General features: G+C 49.3%; 1 protein-coding gene across 1 annotated transcript in view; it reads left to right on the top strand.

The window, feature by feature from the left end:
• Positions 1-8,211, top strand: part of LOC122564201 (transient receptor potential cation channel subfamily V member 1) — a 93,305-nt gene extending 85,094 nt beyond the window's left edge. Inside the window, exon 16 of the mRNA XM_087977050.1 lies at positions 8,054-8,211. Within this exon, the coding sequence (XP_087833176.1) occupies positions 8,054-8,199 (146 nt within the window). The 3' untranslated portion in view covers positions 8,200-8,211. The remainder of the gene's footprint in view (positions 1-8,053) is intronic.
• The last annotated feature ends 5,010 nt before the right edge of the window (positions 8,212-13,221 follow it).

The raw sequence follows: 13,221 nt of genomic DNA, 5'->3' as shown, positions 1-13,221 counted from the left end.
ACGGTGTAACTGTACCAGAGGGAAGGGGCTTTGACGGTGTAACTGTAGCAGAGGGAAGGGGCTTTGACGGTGTAACTGTAGGAGAGGGAAGGGGCTTTGACAGTGTAACTGTAGGAGAGGGAAGGGGCTTTGACGGTGTAACTGTAGGAGAGGGAAGGGGCTTTGACGGTGTAACTGTACCAGAGGGAAGGGGCTTTGACGGTGTAACTGTAGCAGAGGGAAGGGGCTTTGACGGTGTAACTGTAGGAGAGGGAAGGGGCTTTGACAGTGTAACTGTAGGAGAGGGAAGGGGCTTTGACAGTGTAACTGTAGCAGAGGGAAGGGGCTTTGACAGTGTAACTGTAGGAGAGGGAAGGGGCTTTGACAGTGTAACTGTAGGAGAGGGAAGGGGCTTTGACAGTGTAACTGTAGGAGAGGGAAGGGGCTTTGACGGTGTAACTGTAGCAGAGGGAAGGGGCTTTGACGGTGTAACTGTAGGAGAGGGAAGGGGCTTTGACGGTGTAACTGTAGCAGAGGGAAGGGGCTTTGACAGTGTAACTGTAGGAGAGGGAAGGGGCTTTGACAGTGTAACTGTAGGAGAGGGAAGGGGCTTTGACAGTGTAACTGTAGCAGAGGGAAGGGGCTTTGACGGTGTAACTGTAGGAGAGGGAAGGGGCTTTGACGGTGTAACTGTACCAGAGGGAAGGGGCTTTGACGGTGTAACTGTAGCAGAGGGAAGGGGCTTTGACGGTGTAACTGTAGGAGAGGGAAGGGGCTTTGACGGTGTAACTGTAGCAGAGGGAAGGGGCTTTGACGGTGTAACTGTAGCAGAGGGAATGGGCTTTGACGGTGTAACTGTAGGAGAGGGAAGGGGCTTTGATGGTGTAACTGTAGCAGAGGGAAGGGGCTTTGACGGTGTAACTGTAGGAGAGGGAAGGGGCTTTGACGGTGTAACTGTAGGAGAGGGAAGGGGCTTTGACAGTGTAACTGTAGCAGAGGGAAGGGGCTTTGACGGTGTAACTGTAGCAGAGGGAAGGGGCTTTGACAGTGTAACTGTAGGAGAGGGAAGGGGCTTTGACGGTGTAACTGTAGCAGAGGGAAGGGGCTTTGACGGTGTAACTGTAGGAGAGGGAAGGGGCTTTGATGGTGTAACTGTAGCAGAGGGAAGGGGCTTTGACGGTGTAACTGTAGGAGAGGGAAGGGGCTTTGACAGTGTAACTGTAGGAGAGGGAAGGGGCTTTGATGGTGTAACTGTAGCAGAGGGAAGGGGCTTTGACGGTGTAACTGTAGGAGAGGGAAGGGGCTTTGACAGTGTAACTGTAGCAGAGGGAAGGGGCTTTGACGGTGTAACTGTAGGAGAGGGAAGGGGCTTTGACGGTGTAACTGTAGGAGTGGGAAGGGGCTTTGACGGTGTAACTGTAGCAGAGGGAAGGGGCTTTGACGGTGTAACTGTAGGAGAGGGAAGGGGCTTTGACAGTGTAACTGTAGCAGAGGGAAGAGGCTTTGACGGTGTAACTGTAGCAGAGGGAAGGGGCTTTGACGGTGTAACTGTAGGAGAGGGAAGGGGCTTTGACGGTGTAACTGTAGGAGAGGGAAGGGGCTTTGACGGTGTAACTGTAGGAGAGGGAAGGGGCTTTGATGGTGTAACTGTAGGAGAGGGAAGGGGCTTTGATGGTGTAACTGTAGGAGAGGGAAGGGGCTTTGACGGTGTAACTGTAGGAGAGGGAAGGGGCTTTGATGGTGTAACTGTAGGAGAGGGAAGGGGCTTTGACAGTGTAACTGTAGCAGAGGGAAGGGGCTTTGACGGTGTAACTGTAGGAGAGGGAAGGGGCTTTGACGGTGTAACTGTAGCAGAGGGAAGGGGCTTTGACAGTGTAACTGTAGCAGAGGGAAGGAGCTTTGACGGTGTAACTGTAGCAGAGGGAAGGGGCTTTGACGGTGTAACTGTAGGAGAGGGAAGGGGCTTTGACGGTGTCACTGTAGCAGAGGGAAGGGGCTTTGACGGTGTAACTGTAGCAGAGGGAAGGGGCTTTGACGGTGTAACTGTAGGAGAGCGAAGGGGCTTTGATGGTGTAACTGTAGCAGAGGGAAGGGGCTTTGATAGTGTAACTGTAGGAGAGGGAAGGGGCTTTGACGGTGTAACTGTAGCAGAGGGAAGGGGCTTTGATGGTGTAACTGTAGGAGAGGGAAGGGGCTTTGACGGTGTAACTGTAGGAGAGGGAAGGGGCTTTGATGGTGTAACTGTAGGAGAGGGAAGGGGCTTTGACGGTGTAACTGTAGGAGAGGGAAGGGGCTTTGATGGTGTAACTGTAGGAGAGGGAAGGGGCTTTGACGGTGTAACTGTAGCAGAGGGAAGGGGCTTTGACAGTGTAACTGTAGCAGAGGGAAGGGGCTTTGACAGTGTAACTGTAGGAGAGGGAAGGGGCTTTGATGGTGTAACTGTAGGAGAGGGAAGGGGCTTTGACGGTGTAACTGTAGGAGAGGGAAGGGGCTTTGACTGTGTAACTGTAGGAGAGGGAAGGGGCTTTGACGGTGTAACTGTAGCAGAGGGAAGGGGCTTTGACAGTGTAACTGTAGCAGACGGAAGGGGCTTTGACGGTGTAACTGTAGCAGAGGGAAGGGGCTTTGACGGTGTAACTGTAGGAGAGGGAAGGGGCTTTGACGGTGTCACTGTAGCAGAGGGAAGGGGCTTTGACGGTGTAACTGTAGCAGAGGGAAGGGGCTTTGACGGTGTAACTGTAGGAGAGCGAAGGGGCTTTGATGGTGTAACTGTAGCAGAGGGAAGGGGCTTTGATAGTGTAACTGTAGGAGAGGGAAGGGGCTTTGACGGTGTAACTGTAGCAGAGGGAAGGGGCTTTGACAGTGTAACTGTAGCAGAGGGAAGGGGCTTTGACGGTGTAACTGTAGCAGAGGGAAGGGTCTTTGACGGTGTAACTGTAGCAGAGGGAAGGGGCTTTGACGGTGTAACTGTAGGAGAGGGAAGGGGCTTTGACAGTGTAACTGTAGCAGAGGGAAGGGTCTTTGACGGTGTAACTGTAGCAGAGGGAAGGGGCTTTGACGGTGTAACTGTAGCAGAGGGAAGGGGCTTTGACGGTGTAACTGTAGCAGAGGGAAGGGGCTTTGATGGTGTAACTGTAGCAGAGGGAAGGGGCTTTGACGGTGTAACTATAGCAGAGGGAAGGGGCTTTGACAGTGTAACTGTAGGAGAGGGAAGGGGCTTTGACGGTGTAACTGTAGCAGAGGGAAGGGGCTTTGACGGTGTAACTGTAGGAGAGGGAAGGGGCTTTGACGGTGTAACTGTAGGAGAGGGAAGGGGCTTTGACAGTGTAACTGTAGGAGAGGGAAGGGGCTTTGACGGTGTAACTGTAGGAGAGGGAAGGGGCTTTGACGCTGTAACTGTAGCAGAGGGAAGGGGCTTTGACGGTGTAACTGTAGGAGAGGGAAGGGGCTTTGACGGTGTAACTGTAGCAGAGGGAAGGGGCTTTGACGGTGTCACTGTAGCAGAGGGAAGGGGCTTTGACTGTGTAACTGTAGGAGAGGGAAGGGGCTTTGATGGTGTAACTGTAGCAGAGGGAAGGGGCTTTGACAGTGTAACTGTACCAGAGGGAAGGGGCTTTGATGGTGTAACTGTAGCAGAGGGAAGGGGCTTTGACAGTGTAACTGTAGCAGAGGGAAGGGGCTTTGACGGTGTCACTGTAGCAGAGGGAAGGGGCTTTGACGGTGTAACTGTAGCAGAGGGAAGGGGCTTTGACTGTGTAACTGTAGGAGAGGGAAGGGGCTTTGACGGTGTAACTGTAGCAGAGGGAAGGGGCTTTGACGGTGTAACTGTAGCAGAGGGAAGGGGCTTTGACAGTGTAACTGTAGGAGAGGGAAGGGGCTTTGATGGTGTAACTGTAGGAGAGGGAAGGGGCTTTGACGGTGTAACTGTAGGAGAGGGAAGGGGCTTTGATGGTGTAACTGTAGCAGAGGGAAGGGGCTTTGACGGTGTAACTGTAACAGAGGGAAGGGGCTTTGATGGTGTAACTGTAGGAGAGGGAAGGGGCTTTGACGGTGTAACTGTAGGAGAGGGAAGGGGCTTTGACGCTGTAACTGTAGCAGAGGGAAGGGGCTTTGACGGTGTAACTGTAGGAGAGGGAAGGGGCTTTGACGGTGTAACTGTAGCAGAGGGAAGGGGCTTTGACGGTGTCACTGTAGCAGAGGGAAGGGGCTTTGACGGTGTAACTGTAGCAGAGGGAAGGGGCTTTGACGGTGTAACTGTAGCAGAGGGAAGGGGCTTTGATGGTGTAACTGTAGGAGAGGGAAGGGGCTTTGATGGTGTAACTGTAGCAGAGGGAAGGGGCTTTGACGGTGTAACTGTAGCAGAGGGAAGGGGCTTTGACGGTGTAACTGTAGCAGAGGGAAGGGGCTTTGACGGTGTAACTGTAGCAGAGGGAAGGGGCTTTGACGGTGTAACTGTAGGAGAGGGAAGGGGCTTTGATGGTGTAACTGTAGGAGAGGGAAGGGGCTTTGACGGTGTAACTGTAGGAGAGGGAAGGGGCTTTGACGCTGTAACTGTAACAGAGGGAAGGGGCTTTGACGGTGTAACTGTAGGAGAGGGAAGGGGCTTTGACAGTGTAACTGTAGGAGAGGGAAGGGGCTTTGACAGTGTAACTGTAGGAGAGGGAAGGGGATTTGACGGTGTAACTGTAGCAGAGGGAAGGGGTTTTGACAGTGTAACTGTAGGAGAGGGAAGGGGCTTTGACGGTGTAACTGTAGGAGAGGGAAGGGGATTTGACGGTGTAACTGTAGCAGAGGGAAGGGGCTTTGACAGTGTAACTGTAGGAGAGGGAAGGGGCTTTGACGGTGTAACTGTAGGAGAGGGAAGGGGCTTTGACGGTGTAACTGTAGGAGAGGGAAGGGGCTTTGATGGTGTAACTGTAGGAGAGGGAAGGGGCTTTGACGGTGTAACTGTAGCAGAGGGAACGGGCTTTGACGGTGTAACTGTAGCAGAGGGAAGGGGCTTTGACGGTGTAACTGTAGGAGAGGGAAGGGGCTTTGATGGTGTAACTGTAGGAGAGGGAAGGGGCTTTGACGGTGTAACTGTAGGAGAGGGAAGGGGCTTTGATGGTGTAACTGTAGGAGAGGGAAGGGGCTTTGACGGTGTAACTGTAGGAGAGGGAAGGGGCTTTGACGGTGTAACTGTAGGAGAGGGAAGGGGCTTTGATGGTGTAACTGTAGCAGAGGGAAGGGGCTTTGACAGTGTCACTGTAGGAGAGGGAAGGGGCTTTGACGGTGTAACTGTAGGAGAGGGAAGGGGCTTTGACGGTGTAACTGTAGCAGAGGGAAGGGGCTTTGACAGTGTAACTGTAGGAGAGGGAAGGGGCTTTGACAGTGTAACTGTAGGAGAGGGAAGGGGCTTTGACAGTGTAACTGTACCAGAGGGAAGGGGCTTTGATGGTGTAACTGTAGCAGAGGGAAGGGGCTTTGATGGTGTAACTGTAGCAGAGGGAAGGGGCTTTGACAGTGTAACTGTAGGAGAGGGAAGGGGCTTTGACGGTGTAACTGTAGGAGAGGGAAGGGGCGTTGACGGTGTAACTGTAGCAGAGGGAAGGGGCTTTGACGGTGTAACTGTAGCAGAGGGAAGGGGCTTTGATGGTGTAACTGTAGCAGAGGGAAGGGGCTTTGACGGTGTAACTGTAGCAGAGGGAAGGGGCTTTGACAGTGTAACTGTAGGAGAGGGAAGGGGCTTTGACGGTGTAACTGTAGGAGAGGGAAGGGGCTTTGACAGTGTAACTGTAGGAGAGGGAAGGGGCTTTGACAGTGTAACTGTAGGAGAGGGAAGGGGCTTTGACGGTGTAACTGTAGCAGAGGGAAGGGGCTTTGACGGTGTAACTGTAGCAGAGGGAAGGGGCTTTGACGGTGTAACTGTAGCAGAGGGAAGGGGCTTTGATGGTGTAACTGTAGCAGAGGGAAGGGGCTTTGACGGTGTAACTGTAGCAGAGGGAAGGGGCTTTGATGGTGTAACTGTAGCAGAGGGAAGGGGCTTTGACAGTGTAACTGTAGGAGAGGGAAGGGGCTTTGATGGTGTAACTGTAGCAGAGGGAAGGGGCTTTGACGGTGTAACTGTAGCAGAGGGAAGGGGCTTTGATGGTGTAACTGTAGCAGAGGGAAGGGGCTTTGACGGTGTAACTGTAGCAGAGGGAAGGGGCTTTGATGGTGTAACTGTAGCAGAGGGAAGGGGCTTTGACGGTGTAACTGTAGCAGAGGGAAGGGGCTTTGACGGTGTAACTGTAGCAGAGGGAAGGGGCTTTGACGGTGTAACTGTAGCAGAGGGAAGGGGCTTTGACAGTGTAACTGTACCAGAGGGAAGGGGCTTTGATGGTGTAACTGTAGCAGAGGGAAGGGGCTTTGATGGTGTAACTGTAGCAGAGGGAAGGGGCTTTGACAGTGTAACTGTAGGAGAGGGAAGGGGCTTTGACAGTGTAACTGTAGGAGAGGGAAGGGGCTTTGACAGTGTAACTGTAGGAGAGGGAAGGGGCTTTGACGGTGTAACTGTAGCAGAGGGAAGGGGCTTTGACAGTGTAACTGTAGGAGAGGGAAGGGGCTTTGACGGTGTAACTGTAGGAGAGGGAAGGGGCTTTGACAGTGTAACTGTAGCAGAGGGAAGGGGCTTTGACGGTGTAACTGTACCAGAGGGAAGGGGCTTTGACGGTGTAACTGTAGGAGAGGGAAGGGGCTTTGACGGTGTAACTGTAGCAGAGGGAAGGGGCTTTGACGGTGTAACTGTAGCAGAGGGAAGGGGCTTTGATGGTGTAACTGTAGCAGAGGGAAGGGGCTTTGACGGTGTAACTGTAGCACAGGGAAGGGGCTTTGACGGTGTAACTGTAGGAGAGGGAAGGGGCTTTGATGGTGTAACTGTAGCAGAGGGAAGGGGCTTTGACGGTGTAACTGTAGCAGAGGGAAGGGGCTTTGACGGTGTAACTGTAGGAGAGGGAAGGGGCTTTGACGGTGTAACTGTAGGAGAGGGAAGGGACAGGTCCATTGTCTTGATCTTGTAGATCATTGATCTGATGACCCATCTGGTTCACTAATGCCCCTCAGGAGAACAATCTGCTGTCCTTACCTGGTCTGGCCTCGATGTGACTCCAAGCCCACATCAATGTGGTGGTCTGTCCTGTGAAATGATATCCCCAGGGACTCTCATCTCGGCAGCTCAACATCTCTTGCTCACAAACAATTAAGTGACGGGTCTTAAATGCTGTACTTGCTGACAATGCTTGCATCCCAGGCTGATTAAAAGAGAGGGTAAGATATCAGAGAGAGGGTTTCTGACGGAGAGTCAGTGAGGGGCAATGTTAACCTTACCCAGTGAATCAGAGGGACAGCCAGATACACTCCCATCACCCATTCCCGTGGAGCATTGTACAGAATTACACAAAATGATCAGCAATGAAACAGGCCAGGAGACAGTGAGGTCTGCAGATGCTGGAGATCAGATTGAGAGTGTAGTGCCGGAAAAGCACAGCAGGTCAGGCAGCATCTGAGGAGCAGGAGAATCGACGTTTCGGGCCGGACTTCTTCATCAGGAATCCCGAAACGTCGATTTTCCTGGTCCTCGGATGCTGCCTGACCTGCTGTGCTTTTCCAGCAACACATAATGAAACAGGCCATTCAGCCTGACATTTACATACAGGTCGCTCTGCTCTAATGCAGGTTTCCTTAATGTGAATTCGCTGTAACACAATTGACGAATTCAGGGCACTCTTTCTAAAGCACAAACATTTAAAGCGCATGTTGGTTTTAACGTGATTCGGATTCCATTAGTTTAAATGGTGTTGCTATTACCTGATTTTCTTATTACACAGGAATGTATGAGAATGGAAGTACCGTGTTACTGTAGAACTGACTGTATTTCTGCTCAACGTGAGTCTCCTCTCCCCCTGCTAGAGCCTGCCCTATCAGCCAAACCTTTTGACCCCATGTTTTTATCCTGCAGCCCACTTCCAGGTACCTGTGGTCTTATACATTGGGTAACCTGTACTGCTCACCCCATTTCCTCACAGTTGAACCATTCCTATTTCTTGTCTTGTAACAGAGAGGAGCTGGCGGACAATGCTGCCCCTACTGAAGGAGATTAAACCTGAGAAACAGGAAGAGGACGTGCGACTGGGTGCAATAAACACTGGCCCAGCAAGGCAGCCTCCTGGACAGTCACATGGCACAACTGCAAAAGCTGTTTAATCCCAGCGCTCTGTGTGTGTGTGTGTGTGTGGGGAGGAGGCGGTGGGGTGGAGGGGAGTGGGGGGAGCACCGCACAGGACATTGTCTTACTGCCAAACCCTCATTGTCCTCCAACGTTCCCTCCAGACAACCACCTGATGAAGGAGTGGCGCTCCGAAAGCTAGTGCTTCCAATTGGACTATAACCTGGTGTTGTGTGATTTTTAGCTTTGTACACCCCAGTCCAACACCGGCATCTCCACATCATTCCCTCCAGGATTGATTACCCTTCAGAATTGCCCTGGCCTTTTCAGGAATGGAAGATGAATCTTCAGGTCACCAGATTGGGAGCATTAAAAAGATGTTTATTTTAATTACATTTCATTGAAGACTTCTGTTTATTGGTTGTTAAATAGGTCAGATGGGAAATATACTCCATGATTCTGGAAAATTGGGAAGCGATGAGGCTAAGCTGGACCAGGCAACAAGAGATCCTGGATAACGGACAGTAGACCTGGGTTCAAAACCCACTGGAAGCTGGAGGAATTTTAATTTCTATTCATAAGGATCTGGAATATAAATCTAGTCTCAGTGATAGCAGCTGGTACAACATGTTGTTGTAAAACCTATCTCGTTTATTAATGTTCTTTACTCTCACATAGTTTGGCCAACACTTGACTCCTGACCCAAAAAATGTGGTTCAGGGTGGCAAAAACAGGGAAGGCGATGACCTAGTGGGATTATCACTGGACTGTTAATCCTCAGACCCAGACAATGTTCCGGGCAATTGTGTTCAAATCCCACCACGGCAGATAGTGAAGTTTGAATTCAATAAAAGAAGTCTGGAATTCAGAGTTGAATGACGACCAAGAATCAGGAAATGATTGTCAGGAAAAGCCCATTGTGTTCACTAATGTCCTTTGGGGAAGGAAATGGCCATTCTTACCTGGTCTGTCTCTATGTAACTCCATACCCTGCCCTTAACTGCCCTCTAGATGGGCAATAAATTCTGCCCTAACCAGCGATTCCCTCATCCTGTGAATGAATAAAAAAGCTCTTAACTGTCCTCTGAAGTGGCAGAGCAAGCCTCCCACTCAGCTCACAGACAGTTCTGGACAGACAACACCTATTCTCATGAAAGAATAAATTAACTGGCAGGAATCAGCCAATCAGGAAAAAAAAGAGTCTATCTACATTCTGATTGGCTGCAGCATTGGGCCTGATGAAGATGGACATGTCAGGCAACCAATGAGAGAGGTGTCGGGGGAGGTCAGGAGGACTGAAATGTGGTGGAATGTTTCAGGTAATGCAACCTCCAGGGATACATGATGTGGAGATGCCGGTGTTGGACTGGGGTGTACAAAGTTAAAAATCACACAACACCAGGTTATAGTCCAACAGGTTTAATTGGAAGCGCACTAGCTTTCGGAGCGTCGCTCCTTCATCAGGTGATAGTGGAGGGCTCACAGAATTTATAGCAAAAATTTAGTGTGATGTAACTGAAATTATGCATTGAAAAATTGATTGTCTGTTAAGCCCTTCATCTGTTAGAATACAGTGATAGTTTCACTTCTTTCGTGTGTAAATCACAAAACCCTTTTTTTTAAAGTTGCATTCTCAGGTTAGCTGTTAACAATGGTGATAGCTCGACAATATGTTGAAGGTGTTAGCCCCCTGTGTTCTCTGTCTATGACCTGATGTTTAGATTAATTCTAATCTAAAAAGTGAGATAACAGAGTTTTACATAAATTCATGCAGTTTTTGAGCTCAGAGTTCTACATGAATGCATGCAGTTTTTGAGCAAAGTACAATGTAACTCTGCAAGTACAAATTCACCCCACAGAATATATGTGTGCATGTGGGTCTTTGTCTGTGTGTGTGTGTGTCTGTCTGGGGTGGGGGTTGTGAGTGTGAGAAAGTGTGTGTGTAGTGAGTGCAGAGTGTCTTAAGTCTGTGAGGGGGTGCATGTGTGAGTGTGGGAGTGTGCGTGTCTATAAGGGTGTGTACTGGTGCCTGTTTAGGCGCCTGTGTGTACCTGTGTCTGTGTGTATGTGAGAGTTTGTGTGTGTAGGAATATCTGTGTGTATGTGTAGTGCAATGGTGATCACCTGTAATGTGACCGCACTGCACAACAATCAACAGACAGGTGGGTTCCCTCCCAGTTGGAGAACACTTCAGTGGTCCAGGACATTCAGCCTCGGACCTTCGGGTGACCATCCTCCAAGGTGGACTTTGGGATTGGCAGCAGAGAAAAGTGGCCGAGCAGAGGCTGATAGCTAAGTTCGGTACCCATAGGGAGGGCCTCAACCGGGACCTTGGGTTCATGTCACATTACAGGTGATCACCATTGCACTACACACACAGACACAGATATTCCTACACACACTCTCACATACACACAGACACAGGTACACACAGACGCACACACAGACACCCACACACACCCGGATAGACACACACACTCCCACACTCACACATGCACCCCCTCACAGACTTAAGACACTCTGCACTCACTACAAACACACACACACACTTTCTCACACTCACAACCCCCACCCCAGACAGATGCACACACACATAGACAAAGACCCACATGCACACATATATTCTGTGGGGTGAATTTGTACTTGCAGAGTTACATTGTACTTTTCTCAAAAACTGCATGCATTCATGTAGAACTCTGAGTTCAAAAACTGCATGAATTTATGTAAAACTCTGTTATCTCATTTGTTAGATTAGAATCAATCTAAACATCAGGTCATAGACAGAGAACACAGGGGGCTAACACCTTCAACATATTGTCGAGCTATCACCATTGTTAACAGCTAACCTGAGAATGCAACTTTAAAAAAAGGTTTTGTGATTTACACATGAAAGAAGTGAAACTATCACTGTATTCTAACAGATGAAAGGCTTAACAGACAATCAATTTTTCAATGTATAATTTCAGTTACATCACGCTGTAAATCTTTGCTATAAATTCTGTGTTAGGATTGAGCCCTCCACTATCACCTGATGAAGGAGCGTCGCTCCGAAAGCTAGTGCTTCCAATTAAACCTGTTGGACTATAACCTGGTGTTGTGTGATTTTTATCCAGGAAAACAGTCAGACTCAGTTGGCAACTCTGACAGTCAGGAGTGGGAGTTGTCAGATAACCAGTGACTCCCAGACACACACTGGTGTTGGGTGTATGGTTCAACAAGACACTAAGGTACCAGAATAACAACAATTGCAGTACAAATGCCAAACTAACTTCTTTTGGATTGTGGCATTATCTGTTGTCAGGCAGGATGGGATTGGAAAGGTTAGGCAGTGACAGTTGGAGCACAGTTTCCCAGAGAGCTGAGTACAAAGAGACCCAAGTCCTGTCTCAGTCATTCTTGTTTTATTCTCAAGAACGTTGCTGCCCACTTCCTCTCACTGGGGATAGAAAGGACGTGGGAACCAGGAACCCATTATTAAAGCTACAGATTACTGTACCTGATTGTGTGGCCATTTGTGGGATCTTGCAATGCCAAACTCGCTGCCAAATTCCCTGTTTCGCAAAAAGGGCTGTCCTTCACAAAAGTGCGCCTTTTACTGGGAAGCACTTTGAAATTTTCTGAGGGTGTGAACGGCGTTATAAAAATGTAAGGTTTACCCTCACAAGGTTGGGGGTGAGCTGCCATCTCGAGTACAAGTGAGCGACCTGCTTGATGATCACAATGTCAGTGTCAGACTGGGTAAGGATGATGGATTTCCATCAGGAAAGAAAAAATGGATCAGTTCAGTTTTCACAGTCAGCCTCTGAGCACACAATTACCATTCCCAAAACTTAGCTGCTTTGTTCCAAACATGCTTCAGTTTTATTTTATTCCTTCACAAGGTGTGGGTTACACTGTCCAGACTAACATTTCTTGCCCACCCCTAGTTGCACAAAGGGCAGTTGATAGGGTCTGGAGTCACATGTAGATCAGAGTAGGTAAGGACAGCAGTTTCCTTCTCCCATTGAATCAGATGGGATTTCCCTCTTCAATCTGGTCACAGTCATCCAGATATTTTTACTAACTTCAATTCTACCATCTACCATTGGCAGGACTTGAACCAGAACATTACTCAGGTCTCTGGATTAACTGTCCAGCCCATTGCCTCCCCGCTAATTGAATTTCCCTTCCCCTAGCTGCCGCAGTGAGATTTCAATCCATGTCTCCAGGTTGTTAGTTGGACCCTCTTGATCACTGATCTAATTACATTACCACTACACCAACATAAAGAACAGAAGCACACGTAGGCCATTCAGCCCACGTCTTCTTCACCATCCAATTCCAAGATGGCTGCTATTCCACATTCCACGTTCCCATTTACCACCCAACAATCTATTTAGTTCTGCATTACAAAGAGTCAAGGACCCACGTCCATTGCCTTCGAAGGCTGGGTTTCAACATTACACAAACCACTCAGAGAAAAATAATCCTCCCCCCCCCCACTGGGAAAGGGGTCCCCCTGCTTGTAAGATAGTATCTCCTCGTTCTGAACTGACCCAGAAGAGGAAATATGTTTTCCATTTCCTTGTTAAGACCATTCAGCATCGCACACTTCAATCAAAGTCTCCCCTCACCCTCTACTCTTTTAAACAGACAAATGCAGTACCAGGTTATAGTCCAACAGATTTATTTGGAAGCACTAGCTTTCGGAGCGCTGCTCCTTAATTAGGTAACTGTGGAGCAGGATCATAAGACACAGAATTTACAACAAAAAAAATTAGTGTCATGCAACTGAAACAACATATTGAACAAACCTAGATTGCTGTTAAGTCTTTCAGCTTTTAGAATGGGTTGCAGGTTTCGGTTCATTGATATGTAAATAACAGAACGTCTTTTAAGCTTCTCCACAACGACGCAAAGTGGCTGAGCAGAGGCTGATAGCCAAGTTCAGTATCCATGGGGATGGCCTCGACTGGGACCTTGGGTTCATGTCACACTACAGGTGACCCCATTGTACGTCACACACACACACTCACGCAGAACCTCTCTCAGACACGCACATATACAACCCCTACACTCAC

The sequence above is a fragment of the Chiloscyllium plagiosum genome, unplaced genomic scaffold (genome assembly GCF_037043375.1).
Source record: "Chiloscyllium plagiosum isolate Xiang-an unplaced genomic scaffold, Cpla_swu_hap1 HiC_scaffold_31, whole genome shotgun sequence".
NCBI classification, from domain to species: domain Eukaryota; kingdom Metazoa; phylum Chordata; class Chondrichthyes; order Orectolobiformes; family Hemiscylliidae; genus Chiloscyllium; species Chiloscyllium plagiosum.
Note: the sequence above shows the minus strand (reverse complement) of the source record. Positions and strands in the feature narration are given on the sequence as shown.